The sequence below is a fragment of the Piliocolobus tephrosceles genome, chromosome 7 (genome assembly GCF_002776525.5).
Source record: "Piliocolobus tephrosceles isolate RC106 chromosome 7, ASM277652v3, whole genome shotgun sequence".
NCBI classification, from domain to species: Eukaryota; Metazoa; Chordata; class Mammalia; order Primates; family Cercopithecidae; genus Piliocolobus; species Piliocolobus tephrosceles.
The window spans coordinates 21465201-21484419 of record NC_045440.1 but is presented as its reverse complement, the minus strand read 5'-3'; the positions used below and the strand labels follow the sequence as shown (position 1 = coordinate 21484419).

Below are 19219 nucleotides of genomic sequence, written 5' to 3'. Positions count from 1 at the left end.
CACAGAGGCCCTGCAGGCCTAGCGGGGTTCCTCCCAGCCAAGCTCCTCAAGTGACCTTCCTTCGGCAGCCGCAGGCCTGCACTGCAAGGTGGAACAGCACCCCCTAGCGTCCCCCACAGACCACATTTCAAAGCGATCACATTAGAACAATGTGAGTTTTTATTTTTTCTCCATTTCTGAGACTAAAGCCCACCACACCCCATGGTGAAGCTTGAGGGTGGCGCGGGGCTGCTCTGGCATCTGTGAAGGCTTATGGTGTTGGGGCACCAGCTACACCAGGGCGCAGATCCAGGCCGGCTGGGTCTCCAGGCCTCAGGGCGGCAGCGGACCCCGGACAGCAGGCCGCTCTTTCTTTTTGTGTTGGAGTCCCAGGGCCCGGGCCACCAGCCTCCGGGCCACAGTCACATTTGTCTGCGGCCTCTCCTTCACCAGACGCAGGAGTTCTAGAAGGAAAGCCCCACGGTGGGGACCTGAACACAAGGCTGTGGCTGCCTCTCCCCCAGTAACACAGCAGCCATCGAGGCCATCGGAGCCAGCCTCTCATGTGACATGTGTGAGGCCTGGGCCCACCTGTACCTGTGGTGTGGCCGGATGCTCGTGCGAGGGGGCCCACTTAGGGATCCTGGCCCCCCAGGGGATGCTGACCCAAACCTGTTGCCTCTCCATGCCCTTGTTTCTCCGTCTCTACAGTGAGGGGGCTGAGGGGTTCATCCTGCACACCTCCCTGCTTTTTAGGGTCCTTTGGGAGGGATATCAAGTCAGGATGGAACACCTAGAGCTCACAAATATCCTGAGCTACGGACAGGATATTTACTGTTCCAAGAAACCTTGGACAGTTTTGGCTACGTAACCACCCATGAGAGCACAGCCGGCCTCGGCAGGCCTCTTGCAGGCCCATTTTACTAGTTGCTAGTTTAAAGTCATGGAAAACTCGTGTCTAAAATCTCCCACCATGGTTTCTGGAGGGGGAAGGGGAAAGGGAGGCGCTAACGGTTATCTGGTACCTTCTATGTGCCCTCAGGGCTCCAGGCAGGTATGCCAGGCTCTCATTCAATCCTCCAGACTGAAGAGTCTGCTTATTTTACAGAAGAAGAAACCAACTCACACACTGAGGGACTTCCTCAGATGTCACTGAGGCCGACTGAAGTCACTGACAGAGCCACTTAGGGGTCCTGCAGTGGACTCCAAAGCCCAGGCCCTTCCCGGACCTGTGGGATACGGTTTCCAGGGCCCTCCAGAAGAAAGAACAAGCTTTTCCCTGAGCGGTGCCCAGAAGAGGGTGTGAGCAGGAGGGCGTCCCTGCACAGCAGCTGGCAGATGCCACTCCCCAAAGGAGACCCCTGCCCTAGACCCCCTAGGCCTGCTGGGGAGGGGAAACCCAGCCCCACTGGCCACTGCAGCCCAGGGCTCCCAAAGAGCAGAGAAGTCAAGAGGGAAGAATGAACAGAGGGGAAGACCCTGCCCAAACCAGACACACACGCACATACACACGCTCACACACCATGCACACACGCACACATAGCCTCCCTATCCACGGACATCCGCTTTCCTTACTTGGCCTCTGCAAGGCTTTGAGCTTTGACTGCTTGGTTCCCTGCGTGAGGGGCCGGATCTTGAGCACCGAGAAGTCCCGGGTCAGGGCTTCAGCAGCTGTGGAGAGAAAGCAGGTGTGGAGCCACTCCCTCCTCCTCAGGATCCCGCGGCACACCGACCACCCCGAACGCAAGCAGCCGTGTTGTACACCTGTTCGAAGCTCAGGGCAGGGCTGCTCCAACACCACCCTGGATGGGCAAGAGACGACTGCCTCCTGCTTGCCTCGTCCCCCAGAGCCCCACAGGCCTGCACAGGGTCCCCTGCGCTCAGAGGACACTCCCACCCCGGGCTGGTCAGGGAGAGCACTGGTGAGGCTGTGATTCTGACATCAGAAGAGGCGGGCTCCCAGTTTCCAAAGCCCCCGGGCTAAACACAGCCTCTCCCCCTTTCACCACTCAGGACCCTCCCGGGAACATGTGTTCACTGTCCTGAGTCACACCTGCCATTGCAGCACCCCGGCTATTTACAGAGTGTGGCAGAGCAGAGCTGGGAGAGGCTTCAGGTCCAAGCTGCCCACTGTTCTACAGAAGAGGAAACCGAACCCAGGGAACCTGCTCCCGCCATAGTCTGTGGAGACCAGAACGCCATGGCCAACCCCAGCCAGAGCTCATTCCTCTCACAGCACATGGCAGCCTCTTGGCCTCCCTCCCTGCCTTTCTTTCTACAATCTCCCTTTCTGGGGTTTGAGACCCCACCCTGCCCTGTTCCCTCCCTAAATGCTGCCCCTCCCTCCTGAGGACTGGACCCCACCAGCAATGGTGCTCCCAGCCCCTAGCTCAGGAGTTCAGAAGGCTGTTTCTAGGAAGCCCAGCGAAGGGGGCGTGGTGTATGCCAAACGTGGTATACACCAAACGTGGTGTGGCAAGGCAATGCAGGCAAGTGGCTGAGAGGGACAGGAGCACTGGAGTCATGAGGAGGCAGCGTGGCGCCCCCAGCTGTGGCTGTGAGAGGCTGGGTAACTTGGAGTGTACCCCTGACACTCTGGGATCCTTAAGTCTCCCAAGCTGTGCAGTGGAGGTAACCTGACCTATATCTTGAGGCCGAAGTGAAAATTGAGTAAGAATGTGTCTACTTGAACCATATGAAATTGCCAGAATTCGAATGCTTTTGGCCATTAAAGCAGCACTCTCCTGTGGTTTAATTTAATACAGGGACCTCCGTTGGGCTTGGCCTGTGACCTTCCTCAGCAAAAGTCACCTGAATCTGATGCCTTTTCATTGAAAGCACTAACACAATAGGAAAGTCTTCTTCATTATGGCGCATTACTATGGGCCAGAGACCGCTCAGCTCCCCCCGGGTTTTAGGCTGGAAACAAAACCCCAAGAGCCCACTGGCTCAGCTGAGCCTGCGCCCAGGAGATGGTGGCCTCCACCCAGGGAACCAAGAGTCCTCCCTCTCAGTGGGGATCCGAGTAAGGGCCAGGCCCAGCGGGGGTGCCTTACCTGAGGCCAGACAGGGAAAGATGCCGAGTGCATGAGTATCATCCACCCACTGAATCCTGAACCCCTTCTCTCTGTGCGGGGAGAGAGGAGACAGCACATACAGGAAAGCAAGCGGTCAAACTCCTCTTCGAATCCCGCAGCCACGTCCCTCGCCTCCAGCCCACAGATGCCACGAGCCCGAGGCAAGGTCCCATCTTCTTGGGGACGGAGACAACCATTTGCAGCAAACTTCCTCTGAAGCCCATGTGGTTGGCTTCAGAAAGACAAATGTCACTCCTGTCAATATGTCAGGCAGGTCACCAGTTTCTAGAACTAAAGAAGCCAGGACTCAAAGAGCTCATATGGCATGACGCCAAGGAAGAAGAGACTTCTTCCAGGCTTGTCTCAGCCAGGCCAAGGCCACGGGGTCTGAGGCTGGGGAAGAAAGGGTTTCTGTGGCGGGGGAGGGGAACAGGAGCTCAAACCAGCAGGGCCACCATGCTCCTGTTGGCTTTCTTCCTATTGCTCAGGAAGGTGCCACCTACCCTGCAGCCTGTGAGAGACCTAAGGCAGTGTGACCCTCCCGGGCTGAGGAAGGCACAGGGGCCCCAGCCTGGCTGCACCATCAAGGTAGAGAATACAAGAGCAGAACATGTTGCCCCTAGCCACCCCTTTGGCTCTCCTCCTGCTCAGGGGCAGAGCACAGGGGAAGAAGGCTTTAGGAAGCAGGGTTAATGAGGGCCATGCAGAAAGGGGTTTCTAAAAGCCTAGGCAGAGCTGGGCACGGTGGTGCATGCCTGTAGTCCCAGCTACTTGGGAGGCCAAGGTGGGAGGATCACTTGAGCCCAGGAGGTTGAGGTTGCAGCAAGCTGTGATCGCACCACTGCACTCCTGCCAGGGCAAAAGAGCAAGATCCTGTCTCAAAAAAAAGAAGAGAAAGAAAGCCTGAGCAGGAACAAAGAAGGGGAAGGGGAGAAGCCAAATGAGAATAAAAAGGAAAAGAAAAAAGAAGGAAAGACAGGAGGGTCGATCTAAAGGCAAGTGGGGAAGCTGAGGAGGGAAGTCGTGTCTCTCAATGCAGACTCTGGCCACCATCCCGACCTCCATTCTGCCCCCGCAGGCTGCTCAGTGCACCCCAGAAACAGTTCCCACATGGCCTGTAGCCTGCTGGAGACCCACTGAGCAGCTGCTGGGAGGTGGGCAAGGGGAAGAGAGGGGGCTGTCATATCCCTCAAGACGGAGGGAGGGTGCGTGGGGTCCTGGCAGGCATGTGGCCAGGCAGAGGGGCTAGCCCAGGTCTAGGGCCTCCAGGCTGTGTCTACAACCAACAAATCAGTGCTCTCTTTCCCCAAGGATGGCTGGCAGGGTGAACTGCCCAGGAATACAGAACCCAGGCAACACACCCACTTTCTGTCTCTCTTGCCGAAGCATTAGGCACTGGGGGTGGGGTAGGCAAGCACCCCCAGCTACAAAGCGTGTCCTAGCTTCTCTCTGAAGGCAGCACCTCCCCAGCCACCACTCACTGGAACTCAGAAAACGTTGCCAGCAGGTCCTCCGTCTTGAGCGCTGGTTCAAAGTCATAGATCTCTACCACGTGGGCAAGGTCCTTCTCTCCAGGCAGTTCCTCTACAAAGGAGGACGTGTCCAAGTGGATCTTCTCTATCTGAATCTCCTTCTTCGTCAGGTTGTCTGTGATCTAGGAGAGATCGGACCCTTTAGCGAGGGGAGCTTGGACACGCAGAGCTCCAAACCACTAGCCCGTGCGCTGAGAGCTCTGTGGGGAGAAGGGGCCCACATAGCAAAAGTCTGGGAAGGGCAGCAGCAGGCAGGCTGGGCTGGAAGGTCAAGAAGCGTGGGTTTTACGGGAGGGCATTTACTTGTATGGAGTCCCCACTAAGTGACTGGCAATTACACACATAATGTTCCACAGAATCCTGAAAACTATATTCTAGAAAGCTGCTTTACAGATAGGGAAACTGAAGGCCCAAGAGTTAAGTAATTTTTCCCAAAGTTGCAAAGTCAGTAAGAGGCAGAGCCGGGCAAGTCCAAGACCCTTCCTTCCCCTGCTAGCGATGTGATATTTGGCAGGTCTGTGGTCTGCATTCTTCATGTATAAAACAGCCATAAAAGATGCCACCCTCCCAACCGAACCCACAGCCAGTCTCAGGGGAAGTCACATGGTCCCCAGGAAACAAGATTTGTAAGATAAAACTTCAGGCTAAAGAGTAATTTCCATGACTGGCATCCATAACACATGACGATGTACTTGTACACAGACTCCGTGACCTAGTGAAGGCTGTGTTATCTGGTTTTAGTTTCAGATGAGGAAACTGAGACTCAGCAACACAAAATAACTTGCCCAGGGTCAAGCAGCTCCTACATGGCTGGGCTGGGACCCAAATCCACACCTCCTCTCCTGTGTTCCCTAAGGAATCCCTGTCACCCAACACCCAGCCCTGCCTCCCTCCCCTTGCACATCCCCTGCTCTCCACGCCATAACCCTTGGTCCCCATCTACCCACGGCCACACCCACCTCACCTCCGCCCTCCCTTTCTGGGCTCAAGAGCCTCATCACCTCCTGCAGCAGCTCAGTGTAATCGTCTTCCGAGCAGCTGCTGGGGCCGTCCTCTTCCACCTCCTCTTCGTCCTCTTCCTCCTCTGCCACTAGCCTCTTCTCCAGCAGACTCTCCTTCCCCTCTTCCAGGTCTAGCTGCAGGGTGGACCCAAACCGTGTGGCCGTCTCCACCCTGTCTCCCTTCCCTGACTGACTCTCAGGCCCCGGGGGCTCAGGGCCAACAGGGTCCGGCAGTGGCTCATTCTCACACCTTTGTCCTGGGCTCTTTAGGTCCTCTGTTCCCTGAGTCATCAGCACAGGGAGTCCCTGATCAGAGGTGGGGTCTCCAGCACCAACATCTCCAGGCTCTTCTGGGTCCCTGCCAGCTGGGGCCTCTCCCTTGAGCCCCGAGGTAGAGGTTAGCCCCCATTCTCCCTGCCTGCGCAGCACCCGGGGCACATACAAAGGCTGGTCTGGCTTGCGTCCACGATACCACCGGCCAGCCCGGCCACCTCGGGGAACCGCAGCTGCTCCTTGGTTGGAGGTGGGCCGAGGACCGTGGTACTTGCTGGGGTAGGAGGCAGAAGGGCGGCAGGGGCCAGAGAGGCCATCTGAACTGGGTACCCTGGAGCAGGAATGGGAGAAGGTAATCAGAATGTATAGGGGCCCAAAGGAAAATGATTTACTAGAGCCACTTGTCATTCAGGAGTGACATTCAGGTCAGCATTAGGCGAAAACCACAGCCAAAATGACCCTAGAAAATCCCTTAGGAAGGCATCACAGTGGAGGCTGCTACTTTTGAACAAGCCCAGAGCAGCCAGCTCGCCCTCTAGGGCTGTGATCGAAATTACAGATTAGTCCATCTTCAATTACACACGAGGGGAGGTAAGCTTTTGCATTTAAGAATTATGCTATCAGGGCCGGGCACAGTGGCTCAAGCCTGTGATCCTAGCACGTTGGGAGGCCGAGACGGGTGGATCATGAGGTCAAGAGATCGAGATCATCCTGGCTAACACGGTGAAAGCCCGTCTCTACTAAAAAAATACAAAAAACTAGCCGGGCGAGGTGGCGGGAGCCTGTAGTCCCAGCTACTCAGGAGGCTGAGGCAGGAGAATGGTGTGAACTCGGGAGGCGGAGCTTGCAGTGAGCTGAGATCCGGCCACTGCGCTCCAGCCTGGGCCACAGAGCGAGACTCCGTCTCAAACAAACAAACAAACAAAAAGAATTATGCTATCAGAAAAACATGTCACTTCAAACACTAGGATCACAGTCATTAAAGTAAAATGCTCACTGTGAGATGCACGTGGGAACAGAGGGAACCCAAGCCCAGCAGGGGCTTTTCTGGTCTCTGTGGGGCACAAGCTCACTGAGAGGAATGCTAGGGAGACCCCCCACCACACCCACTACTTAAACAGATCTCTCTCTCTTTTGGCCCAACCACATAGCTGATTTTGCCAAGTGAATTCCACAAACTGCGTATCTGCTCCACTGTTGATGCGAAAGGCAGCCCTGGTTAAGCGGCTGCGGCTAGGAATGGCAGCAGCCTGGGGTTCCCAGCCCTGGTTCCACCCAGCCCTGCCCTTCCAAAGGCTGACCAGCTGGCTGGCCGCCCACACACCACTGCTGCAGGCACTCCAAGGTGGGAGGCTACACACCTGATGTCCTGGTGACAGATGACCGTCCTCCTTTTCCAGCCCTCCCCAACGGAGAAGCTGCTCAAGAGATCAAAATTCTCTGCTGTTCTATGGATCAGGTACCGGAGGCGACTGGAGAGTGGGGGGAAAAGAAGAACCCTGGGGAGGGAGGGGAAGAAGTGCTGAGCAGGTGTCCAGGGCCTGACCCCTACCAGGTCCACTCCCAGGTTAATCAAGGATTAATACTGGCCTCCCTTCCGCCCCCTGGGTCCCAGGTGGACTGCAAAGGATCTGAGCATAGACAGAGGTGATCGCAGGGACCCACAGGTCCCATCCGCATCCCTGTGCGGGGACCCTTCAGTCTCGGGGTGATGCTCAGAATTACAAAGATGCAGCTGGAAGAGGCAGCTGGCGTTATGAAGACTAAAGGCCAAGGTCAGAGCCAGCTGCCAGGCACCACCTGGGGGAGGGCACACAGGCGGCTCGGGAACACTGCCCTTCCCAGCAAGGGGGCACCCTCGCCCCTCCCACGAGCCTACTTTGACAGCTGCTTCTGCAGCAGAAAGCGGTCCAGTTCCTCCTGGATGCGGTGGACGAAGTCATTCTCAGCTGAGGAGAGGAAGACACCGTCCAAGCACAGAAGGGCCAGGGTGGCAGGTGGGAGAGCCTGTAAGAGAGACGGGCAGGGCCGGGGATCAGAGCACAGACCCCGGGATCACCCGCGACCCCGCAACGCCGGCACCGAAAGGGCCTTAGAAACCCTCTGGTCCAAGTCTCGGCGGCGGGGAAGTGATGCCAGGGATCCCCGGCAAGTCAGCGGTCAGGGGAGGGGTCTCCCGGCTGCTGCCCAAGGCTCTCGTCCCCGCCTGCGGTCAGATGCTGAGGGTGGCTCCACACCCTGCGCTGCGCTCCTTCCCGGGGCTCACGAGGGCCTGCTCTGCGCAGCCCAGCTGCTCCTTCCCACCCGGGAACCCGGGGGCCGGGACGATCACCCCCCAGTGCCGCCGCACTCACCACGGCCTCTCTGCGCGTCGCAGCCGCCCTCGGCGTCCCCAGGGGCCAGTGCGCCTGAGCGCCCCAGAGAGGCCCGGGCCGCTGCGGAGACGCAACGCCATCGCGCGGCCTGGGGGAGGTAACGCAGGAACGGGAGAGGGCGTGTTCTTGTCACCTATTGGGAGGGGGCGCACCTGCCACTAACACGAACCTCTTCTCCTAGAGGGACACGACTAGCTTTCATATTCGTGGCAAAACCGAGACCCAGAAAGGTGAAATAACTTGCCCCAAGTTGCACAGATAGTACATTCCAGAGTCTTACTTTGAGCAAAGATGGGTCTGATTCCAAGATGGGCTCTTCTTTTTTTCCTCAATGTTGGCACAGTCTTCCAGAATCAATTAAGTTCAACCAACACTTTTGTTCAGCTACTATTAGGTTGATGCAAAAGTAATTGTGGTTTTGTCATTAAGTAAAAAACTGCAATTACTTTTGCACCAACCTAATAGTGCTATATGCTAGCTAGCGGCAGGGCTAGTTTCCCATTCATTGTTCGCCTCCCCAGGAACCTAACAGAGGCATAAAGAGGAAGGAAGTTTCTGAGCATCAGATATTTCAGCACTCTTGCCCATCATTGCCCGTCCTTCTCCCGCATTGATGTAACCTGTAAAAAAGTCTAATTCACACCACAGTGGCACTGACAAGGCATGCTAGCCTTGTGGGTTACTGGGTTGGCCAGTCACTATCACAGTGATTTGCAGCTCAGCAAGTTGTGCTACTGTGCTCCATCCAGAAATAATTCCAGCGTCCACCTTAAATGGGGTTTAAAATTCTTGCCATCAGACAGCCTGTAGGATGGATGGTTATAATCTATGAGACCAGGGTTGAAATCGTTCTGTTCCCTGAAAGTAATTAAAATGCAATCCCTTGGTCACTCTGAATCTGGAAGCACTAACCTAAGGGCACTTAAGACCTAGGTTTTGGTCAGGGGTGGGGCAGTCTGAGTGGGCTCTGACATAAGGTACAGGCAGGATGGGGGAGGGAGAGCTGTCCCTCAGAAAGCTGACTGGGAGAAGCAGCTTGGGGATGGAGAAATGGAGAAAAAATTAGATGCATTTTGCTGTCTCACATTTTTCAAAAGCATTTCTAAAAACGACAGTGGAATTATATTATATTTACAAAACCTATCTTTCCAGATACCCAGCAAGAAGAATAAAAAAGGGCCTAGAATAAAGACAAAACTGAAGTGCAGACAGAACTCAGGGAGCTGAGTCATGAATTTCCTTTCTGAGCATGGTTGTGAGAGGAGATTCGGGAGATCTGACAGGTCCCCCGTGCCTAGACTGGAGGGCATTCAACTCCTGGGGAAAAAGGATGAGCAGGGGGCACCCGTTTGGATTCTGGTTCCACCAGCCCTACCCACACTCCATGATGGCTTAACGGAAGTGGGAGCAGGCCACACCGTGGCATTGTTTTGTCTGCCCAGGTTCCCTGGACTGGGCAGTGTGAGGCTAAGAGGCAAGTCCACTTAGCACCACATGTTTTCTCTGAAAACAGAGGCCCAGCTTTTTTGACAAAGCAGCTGCACCTCCCCAAAATGGAGGAACAAACCCAAAACCCAGGAAGCAAGCTATGTCCCCACCTCTTTAGAGGTGGGTCATGCTATTGAGGTGTTCAACAAATTCAGAGAGAGAGACTCCGTAGGAACAAGCTCCCGGGGAAGGCTGTCCAGGAAGCTAGTTTCTAGTTTCTAGTTTCTACCAAACCCTCTTTAGGCAACTCAGAGGTTAAACAGGAAAAAAGGTATCAGTGTCCAGGTCTCCATCATGGGTGGAGGTTATCTAGAGATTCCTAGATAAACAGGGAAGGGAGTCAAAGCACAGCTACCCACACCTTTGGGGGCAAACAGCAGGTAAGGTAGAATGGTCCCCATTCAAAAGTGAATAAATGCAACAAAAGCAGCACAAATGATGGGCAGAATTTCGAAAGAAAGAGAAAGAAAGAAAGAAAGAAAGAAAGAAAGAAAGAAAGAAAGAAAGAAAGAAAGAAAGAAAGAAAGAAAGAAAGAAAGAAAGAAAGGGAGAGAGAGAGGGAGGGAGGGAGGGAGAAAGAAGGAAAGAAAAGGAAGGAAGGAAGGAAGGAAGGAAGGAAGGAAGGAAGGAAGGAAGGAAGGAAGGAAAAGAAAAGGAAGAAACCAGAGCAAGGAACAGATACAGGATAAAAATATTTTGGAAGACTCTCTTGAGAAAACAAGAAATTTCCAGTTAATAACTGCTTCACACTGTCAAGGAGGTCAAAGCCTGATTTCCATGTTCAGTGGGTAAGCTATGAATTGAGATGAAAGGGAACTGTCAGAGCTATGGAAAGATGTGAAAGAGGCAATCATGTTCATCATCAGACCAGCAAAGCTAGAGTCAACAATGCTGAAAACAAATCGGTGATATGGAGTAAAGGCTTGCAAAAATCAAGATAGTTGCTACTTATTGACATAAAGCTTGCCATACAAATTGCACTTTAATCTTTGTAGCAGCCCTCTCAGATGAAAATTGTTAGCCATATGGTATGGGGATAAACCGAGGTTTAGCCAAAGGAGACCCAGAGAGTTGGAACTCAAAGCCAGATCTAGCCTGTCAACCCCCTGCTTTTCAACACCGCAAGGTGAAGACTCTCCAACTTTAGCATGTCATTAAAATTGTCTTTTTTTTTTTTTTTTTTTTTTGAGGCAGTCTCACTCTGTCACCCAGGCTGGAGTGCAGTGGCAGTCTCAGCTCACTGCACCCTCCTGGGTTCAAGCAATTCTCCTGCCTCAGCCTCCCGAGTAGCTGGGACTACAGGCTTGTGCAACCATGCCCAGCTAAATTTTGTATTTTTAATAGAGACAGGGTTTCGCTATGTTGGCCAGGTTGGTCTCGAACTCCTGGCCTCAGGTGATCTGCCCACCTCAGCCTCCCAAAGTGCTGGGATTACAGGCATGAGCCACCGCGCCCAGCCTAGGATTGTCTTAATCCTGTGGCCAATAGCCAGGTACCAAAGTCAGGGGTTAAATAAATTAGATGTACCCTATCAGTGGGAGAAGCAGGCTGGGTGTGAGCTATAGAATTTCACCCAAAACTGGAAGTATAATTGAAAGATTATGAAAGGATTGAATCCAGGGCACATGGGGTTGCAAACGGCGAATCACAAGGTCAGGAGATCAAGATGATCCTGGCTAACATGGTGAAACCCTGTCTCTACTAAAATTACAAAAAAATTAGCGGGGTGTGGTGGTGGGTGCCTGTAGTCGCAGCTACTCAGGAGGCTGAGGCAGGAGAATGGTGTGAACCCAGGAGGCGGAGCTTGCAGTGAGCCGAGATCATCACGCCACTGTACTCGAGCCTGGGCGACAGAGTGAGACTCCGTCTCAAAATAAATAAATAAATAAAATAATAATAATAATAATAATAATTCACCAGGCATGGTAGTGCATGCCTGTAGTCCCAGCTACTTTGGAGGCTAAAGTGGGAGGATCATTTTTGCCTGGGAGGTTGAGGCTGCAGTGAGCTGTGGTTGTGCCACTGTACTCCAGCCTAGGTGACAGAGTGAGACCCTGTCTCTCACACAGACACACACACACACACACACACAATGTAAATGCAACAATATTTTATTAAAACAAAAGAAAATGTGAATCTACAGATTAAAATGGTGTTCTAGAAAATAAATATATAAATAAAAGGTTGATCCAGATTACGGTAAAAATATTTTCTCTGAGGATTAAAAAAATGAATTTTGATTTAGGCAAAACTCAAAAGAAAAAAATTAAGTGGCTGACAGATTTTCCTAGCAACTCATCTGCCGGAAAACAACGGAACAATATCTGTAGAATTTTAAATGGAAAATGTTAAGACTGGAAAATTCTGTAAACTGTGATGGCAACAGAAAGATATTCTCAAACCTGCAGTCACATTCTGCCAAGAGAAATGGAGTGATGCTGGCCTGTCAAGTGGAGACGCCAGGCCATACTGGCAGACGCCGTGTAGGGACAGCCTGCCACGTGTACTGCACAGCTTAACTCAAAAGACGTCTTGCAAAATCCACAGATAACTGACTTTTGTTTTTCTCTAGTGACCTCTTCAGTCTCTTCCAGAATAGATCGCCCAGACTAGCCTCTTTGATAACCTCCAGCTAATCATTAGGAAAAATCACCCTGTCTAGGCTGGCACCTTTTTCTTCTTTATCAGTCCTCCCATTGGTTTGTTTGTTTGTTCATTTAGGTCTTTGTCCCTTGGTAAGAATCTAATGGCTGTCTCCTTGGTGTGCTTGTGAACTAGTTACCCAGCTAACGAAATATTTCCGAGTTATGCTTTGACATTCACGGTCCTTCCTGGAAAGCCACTGGAAGACATGGTCCCGACAACCAAGAGATGAATTAAGATAAATGACTCACAAGCTGGGATGTCCTGGGAGAAGACGGCTTGTGCTAAGTCATTTACTTAAAACATTCAATTAACTTAAATAATCAGAGCAACAAAATGGTATGCAAATATTATAAATCTTGAAAGGAGGGCTATAGAATGTAATAACAAAAGCAATTTTTTTATTGCCATAAACTGGGACAGGAACCCCGGAATACATTCCAGAGTGTCAGGGGTAGGAGCAGAGGCATATAACTTGTGGCAAAGTCAGTAAATGCTATGTTTTCCAAATAATTGCCAGAAGTTAGGGAAGTTGGTTAAGAAAGAAACACTGCCCATATAGAAAAATATAACTGGGGAGCGAGAGGAAGCCAGAAAAAAAAAAAAAAAATCAGTGATAGAAGTAACACCAAAGTGTTTCAAGCAAACCAGAGGTGGGATAATTCAATTATATTACAAACATTAAAATGGATTAAAAATAGGCTGGGCGTGGTAGCTCGTGCCTGTAATCCCAGCACTTTGGGAGGCCAAGGTGGGCGGATCACTTGAGGTCAGGAGTTTGAGACCAACCTGGCCAATATGGCAAAACCGCGGGTGTGGTGGCGCACTTCTGTAATCCCAGCTACTGGGGAGATTGAGGCATGAGAATCACTTGAACCCAAGAGACGGAGTTTGTAGTGAGCTGTGATTGTGCCACTGCACACTCCACCCTGGAGAGAGAGACTCTGTCTCAAACAAACAAAAAAAAAGGTTCCAAACGCGAAACATTGTTGTATGTTCTTTACCCAACTCACACTTAGAACAACTCGATGCAAATTCATTTAAGGATCCAAACAGAGTGATCAAAACACCACACAGGGCTAAATAGAGAATCACAGAGGAACCACATTCACTTCAGGACAAGTCAAGGCTTTGTACCCGTGCCTCTAGTGTTTACCTTTTTTTTAAAGCGGTACTAACAAAAGCAAATTGACATAAAAACTGGAAAGTTCAGACATTTGAGGAGATCAACTTCTCATTGTTGGCAGAATATTTGTGTTTTTGGTGGGTTTTTGTGTTCATTTGTTTGTTTGTTTGTTTTTGAGACAAAGTCTCCCTCTGTCACCCAGCCTGGAGTATAGTGACATGATCATAGCTCACTGTAACGTGGACTTAAGGTGGGACTTAAGCCATCCACCTGCCTCTGGTACCTGGAACTACAGATGCACGCCGGCACACCAGACTAATTTTTGTATTTTTTTGTAGAGGCAGGGGGGTTCTCACTATGTTGCCCAGGCTGGTCTTGAACTCCTGGCTCAAGCCATCCTCCTGCCTCAGCCTCCCAAAGTGCCGGGATTACAGGCATGAGACACTGCACCTGACCTTTGATTTTTTTTCTTTTTTAACCTAAAAAATCCAAGAAAATCAACTAAGAAACTCTTTTTTTTTTTTTTTTTTTTTTTTTATGAGACGGAGTCTTGCTCTGTCGCCCAGGCTGGAGTGCAGTGGCCGGATCTCAGCTCACTGCAAGTTCCGCCTCCCAGGTTTATGCCATTCTCCTGCCTCAGCCTCCCGAGTAGGTGGGACTACAGGCGCCCGCCACCTCATCCGGCTAATTTTTTGTATTTTTTTTTTTAGTAGAGACGGGGTTTCACTGTGTTAGCCAGGATGGTCTTGATCTCCTGACCTCGTGATCCGCCCGTCTTGGCCTCCCAAACTGCTGGGATTACAGGCTTGAGCCACCGTGCCCGGCCAAAAATCAACTAAGAAACTCTTATAAGCCAGAGCTGTTTTCAGAAGTGAAGACCATTCTGGAGCCAAGGCAGTGGGAGTGATTAAAGGGCAGAGAAAGGCAAAGATGGTGGAGAAGGAGCCAGAACTAGAGAGGGAAAGTGGGAGAGAGAGGAGGGTGCGGAGGTGCAGGGGCTGGTGGGAGAGGGAAATTAGTCATCTTCCCTGGTTCCCGCTCTACCTGATTAGCCTCTGTGTGTGCCACCCCAGCCAGGAGAGTCCTCACCACACTCCCCAAATCTCTGACACTTTTGTTGCCCCTCAGTTCCAAGGAGACCTCAACCTCTCCAGAGTTCTAGCCTCTTCTTAAAGGGCCAGAGTCATGGGAACCCAGATGGGGTGAAGGAGCCTCCTGTGAAGGTCTCCTTACAATGAAATGACTTTGCAGAAATTTAGACACTACCTCCCAATGCAGATTTATGGCCCGACGTGGTGGCTCATGCCTGTAATCCCAACACTTTGGGAGGCTGAGGCAGGGAGATTACCTGAGGTCAGGAGTTCGAGAGTAGCCTGGCCAAAGCAGTGAAACCCTGTCTCTACTAAAAATACAAATTAACCAGGCATGTTGGTGGGTGCCTGTAATCCCAGCTACTTGGGAAGTTGAGGCAAGAGAATCGCTTGAACCCAGGAGGCGGAGGTTGCAGTGAGCCGAGATCACACCACTGCCCTCCAGCCTGGGTGACAGAGTGAGACTCCGTCTCAAAAAGTAAAATAAAATAAAATAATTTGAAAAAAAAATCCAGACGTATTTTCCCTAGCTCAAAAGCCAACCTCACATCAGAGCCTGTCTGTGGCCCCACTGGGGTCCAAGGGGATGGAGGAAAAATAGATACTAAAAATGAATATTAAGCCTTTGTAACAGCATAAGAAGTACCTATGTTTAAAAGTTCAAAGGTTATGATAAAAAAAAAAAAAGACACAAAATTGATCTCACTTACTAAACAAAAGGCAACAGAGGCTGGGCGCGGCATCTCACACCTGTAATCCCAGAGCTTTGGGAGTCGGAGGCAGGCGGATAACTTGAGGCCAGGAGTTCAAGACCAGCCTGGCCAACATGGTGAAACCCCATGTTTACTAAGAATACAAAAATTAACCAGGTGTTATGGTAGGCAGGTGTAATCCCAGCTACTCAGAGACTGAGGCAGGAGAATTGCTTGACCCAGGAGGCGGAGGCTGCAGTGAGCTGAGCTTGAGCCACTGCACTCCAGCCTGGGTGACAGAGCCAGACTCCCTTTCAAGAAAGAAAGAAAGAAAAAAAAAAGGCAATAGAAAAGACAGTGAAGGAAAATATACTGAAATGTGGGCAGTGGTTGTCTCTGAGTGCTATGATTATCAGTTGTTTCCTCTTTAGACTCCTGCTCTTTTCACATAAAATTGTCTGTAATGTATGTATCCAAATGTGTATCTCTGTAGTGCATGTATAATATAGGCATGCGAGGCCAGGCGCAGTGGCTCACGCCTGTAATCCCAGCACTTAAGGAGGCCAAGTTGGGCAGATCATGAGGTCAGGAGATTGAGACCATCCTGGCTAACACGGTGAAACCCCATCTCTACTAAAAATACAAAAAATCAGCCGGGCGTGGTGGCAGGTGCTGGTAGTCCCAGCTACTTGGGAGGCTGAGGCAGGAGAACGGCATGAACCCAGGAGGCAGAGCTTGCAGTGAGCTGAGATCGCGCCACTGCACTCCAGCCTGGGCGACAGAGTGAGGCTCCGTCTCAAAAAAACAAAAACAAAAACAAACAAACAAACAAAAAAATATATATATAGAGAGAGGCATGTAATTTTCATAAGCTAGAGGATATACCTATTTTTTATTCTTCCCAAATCATTCAAAGTAGCACTACTTGCAAATTTGGCAAAATTTTGAAAATTTATTAACTAAGCAAACATTTTTAAAAATGACTCTCCCTTAATTGCAAAGTGCACTGATTTCCAGCCCTCCCCAGCGCAGTCCCATTGGGCAGGACATGGCGTCACTAAAGTCACTAGAGCAGTGTCTGCCCAGCCCAGGTCCTGGGGAGGGCTGGGGTCAGTATCCTCATTAATTGGGCTTCTACTGTGCACCTGGCACTTTACATCCATTACCCCATACAATCCCCATGGAAATCCCTCAAAGTAGGTGTTATTACCCCAGTTTACAGACATAAAAATTGGGTCCCAGCGTTCAGTAAATGGCCCAATATTAATGTGCTACTAAACAGCAATACTGTGCTTCCAATCGAGGTGAACATCCCAAGGCTCATGCTCCATTCCAGTGATTTCCAACAGTTATTAGCTGGGGAACCCTCTGCTCAGACAAATACTACCCTGGTGAATTAGCTTGCCAGGGCTGCCATACCAAAGTAGCACAGGCTGGATGGCTTAAACAACAGAAATATATTTTCGCAGTGTTCTAGAGACTGGAAATCCATGATCAAGATGTCAGCAGGGTTGGGTTTCCTCTGAGGCCTCTCCCCTTGGCTGGCAGATGGCTGACCACTTGCTGCCTCTTCACGTGGTGGTCCTACTGTGTACTGTGCACCCCTGATGTCTCTCTGTGTCCAATTTTCCTCTTCTTCTTCTTTTTTTTTTGAGACAGAGTCTTGCTCTGTCTCCCAAGCCAAAGTGCAATGGCGCAGTCTCAGTTCACTGCAAGCTCCGCCTCCTGGGCTCAAGCAGTTCTTGTGCCTCAGCCTCGTGAGTAGCTGCGATTATAGGTATGCACCATGTCCAGCAAATTATTATTATCATTATTATTTTTTTTTTTTTTGAGACAGAGTCTCGCTGTCAGCCACGCTGGAGTGCAGTGGCACGATCTCGGCTCACTGCAACCTCTACCTCTTGGGTTCAAGCGATTCTCCTGCCTCAGCCTCCTGAGTAGCTAGGACTACAGGTGCCCACCACCACGCCTGGCTAATTTTTTTTTTTTTTAAAGTAGAGATGGGTTTTCACCATGTTAGCCAGGATGATCTCGATCTCCTGACCTCGTGATCCACCTGCCTCGGCCTCCCAAAGTGCTGGGATTACAGGCGTGAGCCACCATGCCTGACCCCCCAATTTCCTCTTCTTATATGGACACCAGTCTTATTGGATTAGGGCCCACCCTAACAACCTTATTTTAACCTAATCACCATTTTAAAGACCTGATCTCCAAATGCAGTCACATTTCAGAGCGGAGGAGGACTGGGGGGTGGTTAGGGCTGCAATGTGTGAATGTAGAGGGGTCACGATTTAGCCCATAACGCCTGGACTTTCATGTTTAAATGGGGTCTGTTCTGGTGGAAGCTGGGCTGAGGGGCTTGGAGTCTAACTTTCCAATTCCCTCCCTTCAACTTCCTAAAAAGCCCCTTTATGGCCTTGAGAGGGAAATATTAGGAAATCACTAGTTTTTATGGCTTTGGAAAAAGAGAAAATATTCAAGGAAACTTAGTAAACTAAAACACCACACATGAGTCATTTCTGTGAAAATACAGATGGGGCCATCAGCTAATTTAATATGAATGCCGACACAGTTCATCTGATGTTTTCCTCAACTCACCCAGAATTTCTCTGTGTTGGCCAGAATTACCTCTGAATTATTTTCCTCACCAACTTGTGCAATTAAAAGGATAAGGCCAGGTGCAGTAGCTCACACCTGTAATCCCAGCACTTCGGGAGGCTGAGGCGGGAGGATCTCTTGAACTCAGGAATTTGAGAAAAGCCTGGTTAACAGAGCAAGAACCTATCTCTACAAAAAATACCAAAGATTAGCCAGGTGAGGTGGCACATGCTTGTGGTCCCAGCTACTCAGGAGGTTGAGGTGGGAGGATCACTTGGGTCCAGGAGGTCAAGGCTGCAGTGAGCCATGATTGCGCCACTGCACTCCAGCCTGGGCAACAGAGTGAAACCTGTCTCAAAATAAATAAACAACTAAATAAAAGGATAAATACTCCTCCAGGAGATAGTAAGCTTTGCCCTTATGTATTTGTAGTTGAAGATAAAATATTGACTATTTTGGTGGCATAACTAGCATATCTGACACCAGGCGAACTAATCATTTTTAAACATCTTCCTCCTCCATACAACAGAGTTATTTTTGGCAATAATTACATAGTAATACGTAATAATCAGCACTGTCTTGATTTGTGCTTTATCTGAACAACAATGAACACTTTGAAAAGAATAAATTTCCATTTAAAGATATTCAAATTTGGTAAAATATTTCACGCATGAACTAAAATTTTCACTTACCAAATAAAAGTATACCACATGGTTTGTTCTTTTCCACAGTTTTATTATTTATTTATTTATTTATTTGAGATAGATAGGGTCTTGCTCTGTTGCCCAGGCTGAAGTGCATTGGCACAATCACAGCTTACTGCAGCCTCAACTTCCCAGGCCCAAATGATCCTCCCACCTCAGCCTCCTGAGTAGCTGGGACCACAGGCGTGTGCCACCATGCCTGGTTAATTTTTTAATTTTTGTAGAGATGGGGTTTTCCTATGTTGCTTACGTCTGTTTTGAACTCCTGGACTCAAGTAATCCACCTGCCGCGCATCCCAAAGTGCTGGGATTACAGGCATAAGCCACTGCGCCCGGCCCACTGTTTTAAATGTTAAACACAAGCCAAACTTGAAGTGGCCATAGACAATGACATAATTATAGTAACTCATGCTCTGTGTCCCTGGTCTTTACAATTACTACACTGTCCTGGCTTATTTTGAAGCTCCTATTTAAACCCATGAATACGTATTATCATAAGGGTTGAAGACAAGCTGCAACCACAAATGAGCTCTAGTGATTCCAAACCGTTAAGAACCTACCTGCAAACTGAGTATGGGAGGCAGCTGCCGGTATCATTGTGAATTTTCTGAACGAACTTCCAAGTACAAGGGTTAGTAAA

The 19219-nt window shown here is 50.3% G+C and overlaps 1 protein-coding gene across 1 annotated transcript; it reads right to left on the bottom strand.

Moving 5' to 3' along the window:
* Positions 1-136: 136 nt before the first annotated feature.
* On the bottom strand, positions 137-8902 carry R3HCC1 (R3H domain and coiled-coil containing 1). The gene is made up of 9 exons (XM_023216607.1): positions 8881-8902; positions 8217-8362; positions 7742-7869; positions 7224-7361; positions 5590-6193; positions 4538-4710; positions 3036-3106; positions 1555-1650; positions 137-443 (listed from the first exon to the last, which is right to left on the bottom strand). Exons 1-9 carry the CDS (start codon positions 8900-8902, stop codon positions 313-315), a joined length of 1509 nt encoding a protein of 502 aa, XP_023072375.1. The 3' UTR covers positions 137-312.
* Between the last annotated feature and the right edge of the window lie 10317 nt (positions 8903-19219).

Coding starts and splice junctions, on each gene's coding strand:
- R3HCC1 (XM_023216607.1), bottom strand. CDS start 8,902: ATGCCTTGTCAGTGCCACTGTG. Junction 7,362..7,741: donor CTGCAGAAGCAGCTGTCAAA/GTAGGCTCGTGG, acceptor CTCCCTCCCCAG/GGTTCTTCTTTTCCCCCCAC. Junction 444..1,554: donor CAAAGCCTTGCAGAGGCCAA/GTAAGGAAAGCG, acceptor CTTTCCTTCTAG/AACTCCTGCGTCTGGTGAAG.